The sequence below is a fragment of the Galendromus occidentalis genome, unplaced genomic scaffold (genome assembly GCF_000255335.2).
Source record: "Galendromus occidentalis unplaced genomic scaffold, Mocc_1.1 scf7180000077536, whole genome shotgun sequence".
NCBI classification, from domain to species: Eukaryota; Metazoa; Arthropoda; class Arachnida; order Mesostigmata; family Phytoseiidae; genus Galendromus; species Galendromus occidentalis.
The window spans coordinates 27048-39176 of NW_003805524.1; the positions used below are offsets into that span (position 1 = coordinate 27048).

The following is a 12129-nucleotide window of genomic DNA, read 5'->3' on the forward strand; positions in this document are numbered from 1 at the left end:
CTCCTGAACTTCCTGAAGAGAACTTCGTCGGCACCTTTCGGTCGCAGCTCTCCTCGGTTTCCAAGCTTGCGCGGAAACTTTGAGCTTGATATCTTCGTCCTTGCGAAGACTGACCGCCGTCTTCGGTCCGACCTTCTTGAGCCGATCCGGGACTGCTGCTCTAACCCAATCCATCTGAGCAGTCGCCGTGGGTACGCGGCGCGCCCCTCCGATCCGTCTCTCCTCCTGGAGCCTTCCGAGTCCGGCACCGGACGATCCTCGAGGCGCAAGTGATGGCTCAGTCGAAGTACCTCGCTTTTCCGAGACTCCGACCGGAATCCCTGGTCTCTGCGGAGCTCGGGGCCTCTCCTGGTGCTCAGCTACCGATGAGCGGCGAAGAGGCGCTTCGGAAGCGACAGGCGAGCCCCGGAGGAGGACGTCCTGAAGAACTTCGGGGTTGATGACGGGCCGGTCGAAAGACACTTTGCCAGGTCGTATGCCTGTCGGAGAGTTGAACCTACCAGTGTCGTTGTTGGACTGGACGAACATTTTCTAAGCTTTCGGTTGGAGTGAGCGTTCGAGAGTACGTTTAGATACGCGCAGGCTATCCCGCGAAGAATCGAGAGCGAATGGTCCAGAAGAAGAAAGAACCCTGGTTTTATCGGAGAACGGAGCGCGGCGCCATCCGGAGTGAAGCTCGGAAATGATGCGGGTCCAAGTTAGGAATCCGATGTAGAGTCACACCCCCGCTGCTCTTTGATCGGGGTCAAAGTTCGGCAAAAAGGATCACTGATTGCTATATCAACCCCAAGACACATCTTGCAGTGCACGCGGTGCGTTTGCAGAGCTTCGGTGTATCGACCCCAGCTCCGGAAAGTCCACAGATTGGAGCGATCCGATCGAGGAATATCGTACTGCAGGGGTCTGTCTCAGGATATCTCAGACCAGCTCGTCTAACTGCGGAATTCCAGCAGCACCGATGGGACAATCTCATTGCCGCAGCCCGAACGGCATCTCCTTTAGATATCTCTAAGATGAGCGACTGAAGTCGCAGAACATCATCGCGGCGGTCAATGCGGTAACCGATCAGTCCACAAGCTCGAGTCATCCGTTTTGCGAAGTTCTTCCACATTTGGAAGCAGTGCAGATCGAGCGGTTGAATAAGAGATGCTGTCCCCGGAGGAAAGGATCTAATGTTGGTATCCTTGCCAAGTGAACAAGCTTGCGTCTCCCTGACCGCCCCAGGAATCCAGATAAAGTACGCGACGATCCGTGCTCGCACGGTACAAAACTTCCTTTAAGATTCCTTGACCCCAAAGTTCTCATCAATCCCTTGTCTAACTTCCCTGACTTACTTCCCATACTTTACTTCGTCACCTGACCCGCTACGATCGGGCCGAACCGACCCCTTTTTTTATTTTTATTTTCACCTATATATATTTCGATATTTTTCAGTCGATCTCGAGGGAAGTGCGAACGCTTCGATAATTCCCACCATTTTTCATCATCCCATAGGCTCAATGGTTCAGGGCCGATTTTGAGTAGGTCCGTAAAGACCTTCAGACTGCCCATTCCCCATACGCAGATAATATTCTAGGGTTGTACTATACTCCGGAGGGGATTCTTTTGCCATAGATCCCGACTAAATCTCATCGTGTTCGGCATCTAACTCCCAGAAGACGCCCTCTCGAGATGCAAATCCGATTCCGGTCCCAAAACTTGGTGGACCTCGATTACATCCGAGTCTTCGTTCCGGACCACAGCTTGCCTCGTTCAGGCGCCCAAGGTTCAAGGTGTCTCTCACACGACAGCTTCCACGAACTACCTCTCGAAAAGCAGGAACTCCTTTCCGCCACAGTCATTCCGTAAAGGAAACCCCGAGGAGCACAGAGTCGGGTATGGCTCCTCACATTTCTTTCGAGCTCTTTCCACTCAGTGAAACAGGCTCTATGAGCAGGAGCATCTCCATGAGGATCCATTCTGGCTATCCTGCTCATCTGTTCCCCCGAGGGTAGGACATAACTCCAGCCTAGCTTCCGGGTTCTGTACATAACACAGAACTCAATAACTTATGGAGTGATTTGTGAGTCCACGAGCTGCCGGAATGAAGTTTCTCTCTTTCCAGGGAGCGACTCACCTGACACAATCATTCGGGGGCAGCTCCACCTCTCGGTGCCCCCTGATAGCATCGAGAGCAGCGGTTCCCAACCTTTTTTGCTCCGCGGCTTCCAGGGTGCCCAGTGCCAAGGAGGCTCTCGCTGCTCCCATCCCTGCTCCCTTCTTTTTCACAAGTCCCATCTCTCTTGACGAAAGAGTGAAGATATCCGGTGCTCTCTAATCTATTCATTCCACCATTGATGGCCCAAGGGGACAAGCTTAGAGCCGAAAGATGACTTCGATCCCTTCCGGAGCCCTCCCTTAAAATTGAGGAACACTGAGTGTCCGGAGCCTGACCTATACCGCTTTGTGAACGGCTCCCCAAAAAAAGCGTGGCGGCTCCTCGAGGAGCCGGGGATCCCAAGTTGGGAAACGCTGATCTAGAGCCTCGGAATCTTGCCTGATACCGAACAAAAGTCTGCTATGGAGTGTCCCTGAAGAACTTCCCTCAACCCTCCCGAGAAGCTAATAATCAGCCATTCTCCCCGCCCAGCACGCGACCGAGAGGCATCTCAGAGACAAAAACCGTTGAGAGAGGGGGTGAACTCTCTTAGCCGCTGTCTTGCCGCGAGAGAGGTGTCGACCGTTAGAATCTCGAAGAAGTTTGTGCGACTTGATGTCTGAGAGACCATAAGATCACGCGAATCTTGCTGGACTGTACTTCCAAGTACTTTCGGTGATCCCGAACAAGTGCGAAAGAATGTCCGCCTTTCACGAAAGCAGCAGCGACATGCACTTCAGTGACCTTGTCACTTTAGAATCGGGACCGTCCATCATGGGCAGTTCTGATGCAGAATACCCGTCCATCCTGATGGACCACGGAGTATTCTCCGAAGACCTTGAAGAATCTTCATTCGCGGAGGTCTCGGACGTTCCGCTCGAGGTAGAGTGGTGCCTCTGTACAGGTCATGGAATGGTCGAGGAAGAACGGAAGATTATTAACACGGACTTCCACTTTGTTACCCGAAAAGGGCTCTTGCGACCATGCCCAGCAATCGGCCGTGGACGACGCGATCGGGGCCGCTTCTAGAATGCGCGCGGAGCAGAGTTCCTCTGCGGGGGAACTCAAAGAGAGGGCGCGGCGGAGAACTGGATCGTTCATGCGGTCGATTTTGATTCGCTTCTCGCAGCCTGGGGCAGCGCTGGCGAAGAAAGTTTGCAAGAGGCGGGGGAGTCTAAGACGCCCAGGAGAAGAACACTATCGAAGCCAACGAGCAAGTAGAGAAATAGGATAGGCATTTCTGCTCTGCGATCCGCCCTGGGTCCAACTTGAGGAATGGAAAGTCTAGAAATATGCACAGATATATTCTTCTCTATATATAAACCAGCACTGTTTTCAATGACCGGTGGGTAGAACAATATCAACCGGTATTGACCGGTATTTATCCTGTCGATCAGAGGATTTCTGACCTGCAGACAGGTGCCTGACAATGTCAGGCCAACTTGGATTGCATGTAACGGTTATAAAAAGGTCGGGCTTCCCGTATTCAGCTACAATGCTCATAGCGTCTTGGTACTGAGCTACCATGTATCGAGGTCCGCCGGTCAATGATGCACCTAGAATGATCCGACGACCGGGGGGTCCGCTGCTGGTGTTGTCGCTGAGCATATAATCTTGAAGGCCTTGCACGGTGTCGAGACGTAGTTGCCTTTGATTCTGACGGATGTAGTTGATTCGATTCATGTCAACTTTGAGCCAGCTGTCGACAACGAATTGCTGGAAAAGTTCGCCGGCGAAAATCAACGGAATAAATACGCCGTCGCGCGTGAACAGCAGGTAAGAGTAAAATTGCTTCTGAGTCACTCTGGTAGGGTTCACCGATACCGCTCTCGGTGCCTAGCCAATCGGCTTCGGCCACATCTCACAATAAAGTATATAAGAGTCTCCCGTCGAAGGGTAGAAACGAAGTTCAACCTAACCCCGGTCTCATATCACACCGACTAGCATAGATCCCTTCAATTGGCGCAGTCGCAGTTAATTCGAACCATTTTGTGTCCCTCGTCCTCAACGTCATGGAAGAGGTTGTGAAGAAGCTCACGGAGCTCCTAGAGGTGATGTCTAAGAAGCAGGACGGGAAGGTATCAATCAGCGATGACAGAGTCGTCGCTCTCAACAACGTCCTCTCGCTGGTCGGTATCTTCAAGTACGATCCTGATAACGGGATAACGTTCGAGCGCTGGTTCAGACGCAATGGGAAGTATCTCGACTCTCATTGCAACTCCGAAGAGGAGCGTCTTCAGCTCCTCCTGAAAGCCTTGGGGCCGAAGGAGTACAACCAACTACGAGGTCGAACGTCACCTGCACATCCCGAAGATAAAACATATACCGAACTAGTCGCAGAACTCAAGTCGATGTTCGGTGAATCGAAGTCCCTATTTCGTCGCCGGCATGACACGTTGTCAGTACGCCACGCACCAGGTAAGCTCGTCGAGGAAATCGTCAACTCGACGAAGCTCTACGGTGACGACTTCGAGTTCAGCAAGCTCACCTTGGACAATTTCAACATCTTTATCATGCTACTGCATCTCTCGGACCCTTCCTACAAGAATCTACGGGGCGTCATCATGAGAGCAGTCGACGAGAAACCGGACATCAAGTTGGAAGATCTACGAACGGTGATGCGGCGATATGAGACCCGTACGGTAGACACCCAGGTTGATCAAACAAGCAATCGAGTGGAGGGGCAACCAGCGGTGTTTGGTACAAGCGCCAAGAAAGGTACACCTCATCCATCAAGTTCGAGGAACCGAGCCAACACCAAGAAACCTCAGAAGTCTCTGTCCGCACGCGGATGTGTTGGTTGTGCAGATGATCATCCTCGCAGGGAATGTCCCTTCAAGAACTCCTCTTGCAACGCCTGCAAAAAGATCGGGCACATCGCGAAGGTGTGCAGATCAATGCAAAGCAATCAGGTGCAAGTCCACTCTACGCTCAACCAGGCCGAGCTCGACGAAGGTCGCACGTTCGTGAAGGTAACACTTAATGGCAAGATCGTGAAGTTCCGGGCGGACTCCGGCGCTGACATTTCCACAATCAACCTCGAAACCTGGAAAGCTCTCGGTTCTCCGCCTTTGGATGTTTATGGAAGTTCGTGTACGCATGTCGACGGCGGAACCATCAACGTTAAAGGCTACTTCGACGCCGAATTCGGACTAGGAAACAGATCAGTTGTAGAGCCTCTCCTTGTGCTCGCTAGTGGGAAGGTCAATCTCCTTTGTGGCCGCCTACTCAAACAACTGCATCTAGTGACCTGGAATTTCGGTGACAACGTCGTTGTCGTCAACGCGATCAGTGCGCAGGTTTTGGAAACCAAGTTCCCCGATCTGTTCAAGTCTGGACTCGGAACCTGTACCAAACTGAAAGTGCACCTACACCTTCGAAACAACGTTGTTCCGGTGCATCTCCGCCCTCGTTCGGTGGCTCTCGCACTCCAAGAGCCAATCAACCAAGAGCTCGACAGACTCGTCAAGAACGGTACTCTCGTGCCGGTAGACACTTCGGAGTGGGCAACTCCGATAGTGGTCGTCAAGAAACCGAATGAGTGGATGCCAACCGCCTTCTCCCAGGGGGAAGAGGAGTGGATAACTTAAGGGGTCGCATGGTCTATCCAGATAGCTGATTACGCGCAGCGCGCCAGTATGCTCGTGTATAACCAAGAGACGGGTTTTTGATATATTTTCCTCTTCACCAACGTAAACGATTGCGACTTCATTGGCTGTGGCAATGTTGTAACGCCGGCGGTCGTCATCTGGATTCTGGTCGAGAACCATCCGCACGGGTCTTGAGCTCCGACCTTCGTTCTCCGCATTTTGCGCTTCTTCGTCGGAGACATGTGCCATGAGACGGAAAGCTTGAACGTGAGGATTGTAGGTCTTCAGAATCACATGAAGTAGTTTGAAGATCGTCTCACTGCAACTTCGGTTCATTGCGCGATTACTCAGTTCTATCGCTGCTTGTTCCGTGTCCTTCATCAGCACTTGCGCACACTGCGGTGCCTCGTTGCTCCGAGGTCGGAGGCCTCCTATTGCGTGATAGATCCGACCGTAAACACGGAAACAATATGGACCTGCTCCTCGAGGTGAATTTACGCGAGCAGCCATCGAGGCCATCGCAAGAGAGTTGTTGTCATTTCGGATATTTTCTCGAAAGGCTCTCGACTGTGCATCTTGGTTCCGATGGAGATTTTGCAATATCGGCAAGAAACCTTGAAAAGCGGACACTCTCACGGTGTCCGAGGCGCAGCATACCGTGTAAGCACCGCGGGACGACGTCGTTTTCCCAGCTTCGAAATGTAAAGCACCGCAACCTGAGCAGCGATGATTCATGCGACCTAGATCATGATGGTTCGTGGGACGCCCCTGGTAATCACGAGCCATTCCGAGAGTTTGACGTGGACGAGTAGCTCTATAAGAATCGCGAGTGGGATTATTTTGGCCCGAGGAGATTCTAGCAGGAAAGTTACTCTCGAGAGAACTTCCTTCATTGCGTGAGTGTGAGCCATGGCGCACGGCAGTAGGGGAGTTAAGTAGAGGTTTCGCGCTTCAGAGGTTCCATTCCAATGGCGATGTTTTCTGACGGGAATTCATCCCAGAATATGGTTGACCGAATGAAAGAAGAAACATTCTTTGGAGAGAAAAGAAAGGGAAAAGAAAAAAAGAAAAAAGAAGAAAAAGATACAGTAAAAGCTCGTTACAGCGAACCTCTCGGGACCGGCAAATTTGGTTCGTTGCAACGAACGTTCGTTGAAGCGAGCATGAGCCACGAGAGCACACCTACCAAATTTCAAAGCTTTCAGCAATCAAGCGAACGCAAAAAAATCAGATGGATAGAAAATCCTAGGTCGCCTCGGCATTCCTTTTATTTTAGACCGTTGGTAATAAATTAATCGAGGAGCTCACAAGAAATCTGTAAGTTTTCTCTGTACCATGTTCGTGAATTGATTTCTATGCACGAAGCTCTCAATGTCTGAGATGGCACGGAAGATGCTGTCTGGAGCACACTCATTCGCGGCAACAAACCGCCTGATTCGAGATAAGGACCCAAGACATGCGCCGACCGCAACTTTTCCCTCCAATGGTTCTTCCAGAGGGTCATCCTCACTTTCACTATTTTCAGAATTCGAAGCTGCCCCAATCGATGATACGCTCGAAACTTGTTCGAGAATGCCGGAGTCTGTCAATTCTTCGCATACTAGAACATCGTCATCGGCCGCCACGTAGTCATAAAATTTCATATCACGGCCAATACCCAGAAGTTCTGCGTTGAAATCCCACAAGTCAATCGAATCAGAAGGTTCCTCACTGAGGCTTCCTTCGGTCTGCGGAGCTCGGTTGAACATGCCGCTATTTTCCCAACACTTCACTATCGTCGTTGGGAGAATTTCTGACCAAGCCGACGCTATCATATTCATAGCCCGATAGACATCGATTTTGATATCTTTCGCGGCACTAAGATGGACAAGGATCGAACGAATGAGAGAGTTCCTGTAATGCGCCTTGACCGCTCGAATGATGCCGGATCAAGGGGTTGCATCACCGAAGTATTATACAATTGGGAGGGAAATACTCTACGCGAACGTTCGTCAAACGCGGTGTCACATTATGAGCGGAGCAATTATCAACCAGGAGGGGAACGTTCCTTTTGTCGGTCTTCATTTCCCGGTCGAACTTCAGCAACCATTCGCTGAATAAGTCTCGAGTCATCCAAGCTTGTGTATTGCCTCGGTACAAGCATGGCAAAGACTTGACATTCTTCGAACAGCGAGGCTTCCCTGACTTTCCAATGATGAGCATCTTTCTCTTATCATTCCCTGTTGCGTTACAACAAAGCAGTGCCGCGAGCCTGAATTTCGATTTTTTTCCACCGGCACAAGTTTCACCCCTGACACTCAGAGAGCGATCCGGTAGGAGTTGGTAAAAAAGGCCAGTCTCGTCGGCATTATAGACGTCTTCTGGAGCGTAATCATCGATTATGTCCGAGATTACATTCTGTCTCTACTCGTCAGCTTCCTCCTTGGGGGCGTGGGCAGATTCGCCACAGAGAAGTCTCGCGCGGATCCCAAATCGGTCGCGAAATCTCGCTAGCCAGCCCTCGCTAGCCTGGAAACCATCATGGTTCAGAGAACTCGCATATTGCAGTGCTTTCTCCCATAGGAGTGGCCCGTATACGGGGATGTTCTTCGCACGAACATCCCGGAACTATATGTACGTCGCCTTGTCCACGTCTTCGTATTGAGCGGTTCTCAATCGCTTTCGTTTTGGATCGAAAGAACAATCTTTGCTGCGTTCCTGGATTTTCTCGGCATCTCTGATGAAGGTGGATAAAGTTGACTTGCTCAAGCCGAATTCGGCCGCTATGTCGATCTTCTTTTGACCCGACTTCACCCTCTCGAGGATTCTTGACTTGAACTCCAACGAAAACTGTTTCCTCGGCTTGCGCTGTGAGGCCATTCGCTGAGAGGGCCAGGATGAAGTCTCCTCGCAGATTTCAATCATGGCGAGAGAGCTTCGGCCTGTTTCCAACTTCGAATTCTCGTTTTCAACACCGAAGGCTAAAGATTTCGAACGGTTTTCCCGCGGAGGAGCATTGCCGTGCCCGTGCCGAACTGATATCTCGCCCACCAGCTGATCCTGCGTTCGGAAATGTCGCTTGCACTCACAACTTCGAATCTCATTCGCGATGTTCGAATCTTCGCATGACGATCCATGGCCGGAGCGATACAAAACGACCGGAATTCGTAGAAACGAGCTGTTTCGCCAGAAATTTCCGATCCATGGGAGTCGTTAAAACGAATTTTTCGCTCTAATGAAATTCGTTCTACCGAGATTTTCTCAGCATTTCTCTCTACGGCGAGCCAAACAAAATGGGGCTCAAAATTCGCTGTAGCGAAAATTCGTTGTAGTGGGGGCCTCTGTAACGAGCTTTTACTGTATTGAGTCCGATGAGTTCATTTCAGGTGGCTTGGCTTCGCAAATTACGCACTGAGCCATGTAAGGCACTGCATTGATGATCTGGATAATCTTGCCGTCGATCATTGATAGGATCATTTTGAAGTCCTCTGAGAAAGTTGATCCTGACACCGTTACCACGAATGTTCCGAGGTCCGATATCTCTTCTTCGACTCGAGCTACGTGTGCTTTGATCACTTCCGGTGTCTCCTTCGTCAGCTCGAATTTAAGGGGTCGACAATAGTTCGTGGATGAAGGCTTGGGATTGTTCCAGAAGATAACCGTTTCCTCAGAAGTCGTGCTGAGTCGGAGAGAGGTCACAGAAACGACAAATAGATTACCGTCTGAAAGAGAATGACACAAGCACGCTTGTTTGTACTCCGAGTGTCCAGAGGATCCATCGCAACCCCATTTTGACAAGAAAGTGAAGTGCTCCTCCAACAGGTCGAATTCTGGCTCCGGTAGCGAGCTGGGCAATCGCTTCACATAGTGCTCTAGGAGATCTTTCAGCGGGACTGAAGAGTGCTTCTCGGTTGCCTCGATGTTGGTCGGATAGCATTGTTTCTTCTCAGTCAACACCTTGTTGTATGCAGGGAAAGCATCAAGACCAAGCTCCCTCTTCAATTATTCAAGTCTCAGATCTATGTATAGTTCCTCCGCCATGTTCAGATCGAGCAAGAGTTGTAGAGCCTTCAGGGGATTGACGGTGAATATAAGCTTTGCTCAATTTTTTCTTCTTCTTTTCCTTCTTTTTTCTTTTTGTTTCTCCTTTTTCTCTTCTTTTCTCTTCAAAGAATGTTTCTCCTTTCATCCGGAACACCATATTCAAGGACGAATTCCCGTCAGAAAACATCGCCGTTGGAATGCTCCGCGCACCGATCGCGCAACCTCCGAGAACCAAAATGGAGTCCGGGCATCGAGACACATGCTGAAAAATCGCTATAGAAGCATTCGGAGGCGAACCTGATTTTTGGCCGTTCTGGGACACTGTGGGACGTGGGCTCGCGATTCGAGTCATCTACAGATAGCCGGGAATGACTTTTCCGCAGTCGTCCCTGCTCTTGACGGAAACGAACAGATCGACGGGCAACCCCAACTCGGTCACGGCGAACGAGTTTCGGCATCTTGCGGGGAAAAACGATCAGCTGTAATAGATGTTTGCCCGCGTTCCTCTCATCAACACGCAATCGGAGCAACGAGGGGAGTTTGTCATCGCTCCCGAAGAGCTAGAGAGGTTTTCCAGAGATTTGGAGATTATTGGCATCTTGAAGCGGCCCCGCTGAAAACGATGTATGGTTTTTTTGCCGTTTGCCACGCAATAGTAGCTCACTTCCTCATGAAATCCGACCTTGCACATCTTCAGATGCTCATGCATCGATTAAGCAAAAATTTACTCAAAGTGTTGCTAAGGAGAAAAAATCTTTCGGAAACGGAAAAAGGGGGGAACGGGAGAACGGGGAAACGGACTGAGCCGGAAGCCGAAAACCCGATTCTCTCACTCTGATTCTCGAAATACCGGGAGGAAATCTCTGTCTCTGTCGTTAGTTGTACCCTCGGGATTTGATTGTCGCAGCGAAGCGCGACGGGTATCGCTAGTGCTCAATAAAAATGAATATACGTAACCAAACGATCGATGAACGAATTCTTCATTCGTCTCCCACCGATTCGAAGGAGTCCCGTTCGGTTTCATCTCCGAGAGCATGGATGAATCGCGATAGACGTGAAGATTGTTCCCCCGTTTCTAGAGAACCTCTTAGTATCTATATTCGTTGATTTCTTGAGAGTCCCGCGGGAGGCAGAGCGGTGTCGCTAGCTAAGCTTGTCCGCGAAAGGAAATTGAGCGGAGGACTTTGGAATGTGCAGGGGAAGAACGGTGTCGCGCATGACGCATCTCGAAGAAAGGATGAGATTCGAGTTAACACACTCCCGCGCTTTTTTTGAGATCTGCTCCTTCAAGGGTTTTCAATGAGAGCTCAATATCTCTGGTTTTAAGATGCTGGAGGTGGAGGAATACAGACTCATGATAGAAAGAGAGATATGCTCATCGGAAGAAAGGTAGAATACCCAAGACGATGGATCCTTTCTCCTTCTTCCACCGATCTGATGATGGTCGGGTCCTCCTAAAGAGCCAGAAAATAGAAGCAGAGCTTAAACATCCGCTGACTCCCACATCGGCCTCCCTCCTCGTTCCCCAAGCCGCGTTGCTCTCCTCAATCAGGCCACAGCTTCCCACTCAGGTCAGTATGTCCCAAGAGGAGCTCGAAGAACCCATGAGAAAACATCGGAGAACCTATGCTGCGCCCGGGCTCTTCTAAAGAGGCGTCACTGCCATTGGACCCTGGAGCTGGAATGAGGAGCGTCGAATGGAGTGCGCTTGGGGGACAGATTCTCGGACAGATTGCGAATTTGAAGCAAGGGCCCGGAGCCATTCTGTAGCTCATGGATAACCGTCATTCTGGATCGCGCAGAGGATGCGGCTTTCCAACCACTCGTCGTGCGGGTAGCTCGGTGAACCGCGTAGGCAGGTCTCGGAGGTCGGTGCTGACGAGTTTCGGAATCTAGTAGAATCTAGGACGACGCATTTATTCGAGATTTCTTTTCGAGGAGCATGAACATCATGCGAAGGGACAGAACGGCCAATTATTTCTAGCTGGAACACGTGGGTCCGATGTGGATGGACGAGGCCATGTGTACAAAACTTCACACGGACAGAGTGCAAAGCTTGTGAATCAGCTCCCTCTACAGAGAGAGCTTCGCTGGGTGGATGTGCTCGCTGGAGGTCGAGACTTTGCGATTCGTAGCTCTCTTCGGAGTGATATACACGGCTGGAAAACTCGGTCTGAATGTCAGGAGTCTCGGAGCTGTAGTAAATTTCCGGGTCATTCCTGTGTATATCCAGCCGCCGCGCACGTTTTGCTGACGTCCTCATAGGCCCTATCGATATAGACTATGCCCCAGCGTAATAGCCGAGAAGCCCGTGCTCCTTGCCCGATAGATGTTAGGTGTCGATTCCACGATTCACAGGGAACCTCCGAGGACCGATGA

The 12129-nt window shown here is 50.7% G+C and overlaps 1 protein-coding gene and 1 pseudogene across 1 annotated transcript; one reads left to right on the forward strand and one right to left on the reverse strand.

Annotated features, from left to right (window-relative positions):
* The first annotated feature begins 4149 nt into the window (after positions 1-4149).
* Positions 4150-5727, forward strand: LOC100898336 (uncharacterized protein K02A2.6-like). Its single transcript, XM_003748570.1, has one exon. The coding sequence runs from the start codon at positions 4150-4152 to the stop codon at positions 5725-5727; it is 1578 nt and encodes a 525-aa protein (XP_003748618.1).
* Positions 5728-6467: 740 nt separating this feature from the next.
* Positions 6468-8586, reverse strand: LOC100898485 (tigger transposable element-derived protein 6-like; annotated as a pseudogene).
* Positions 8587-12129: the final 3543 nt, after the last annotated feature.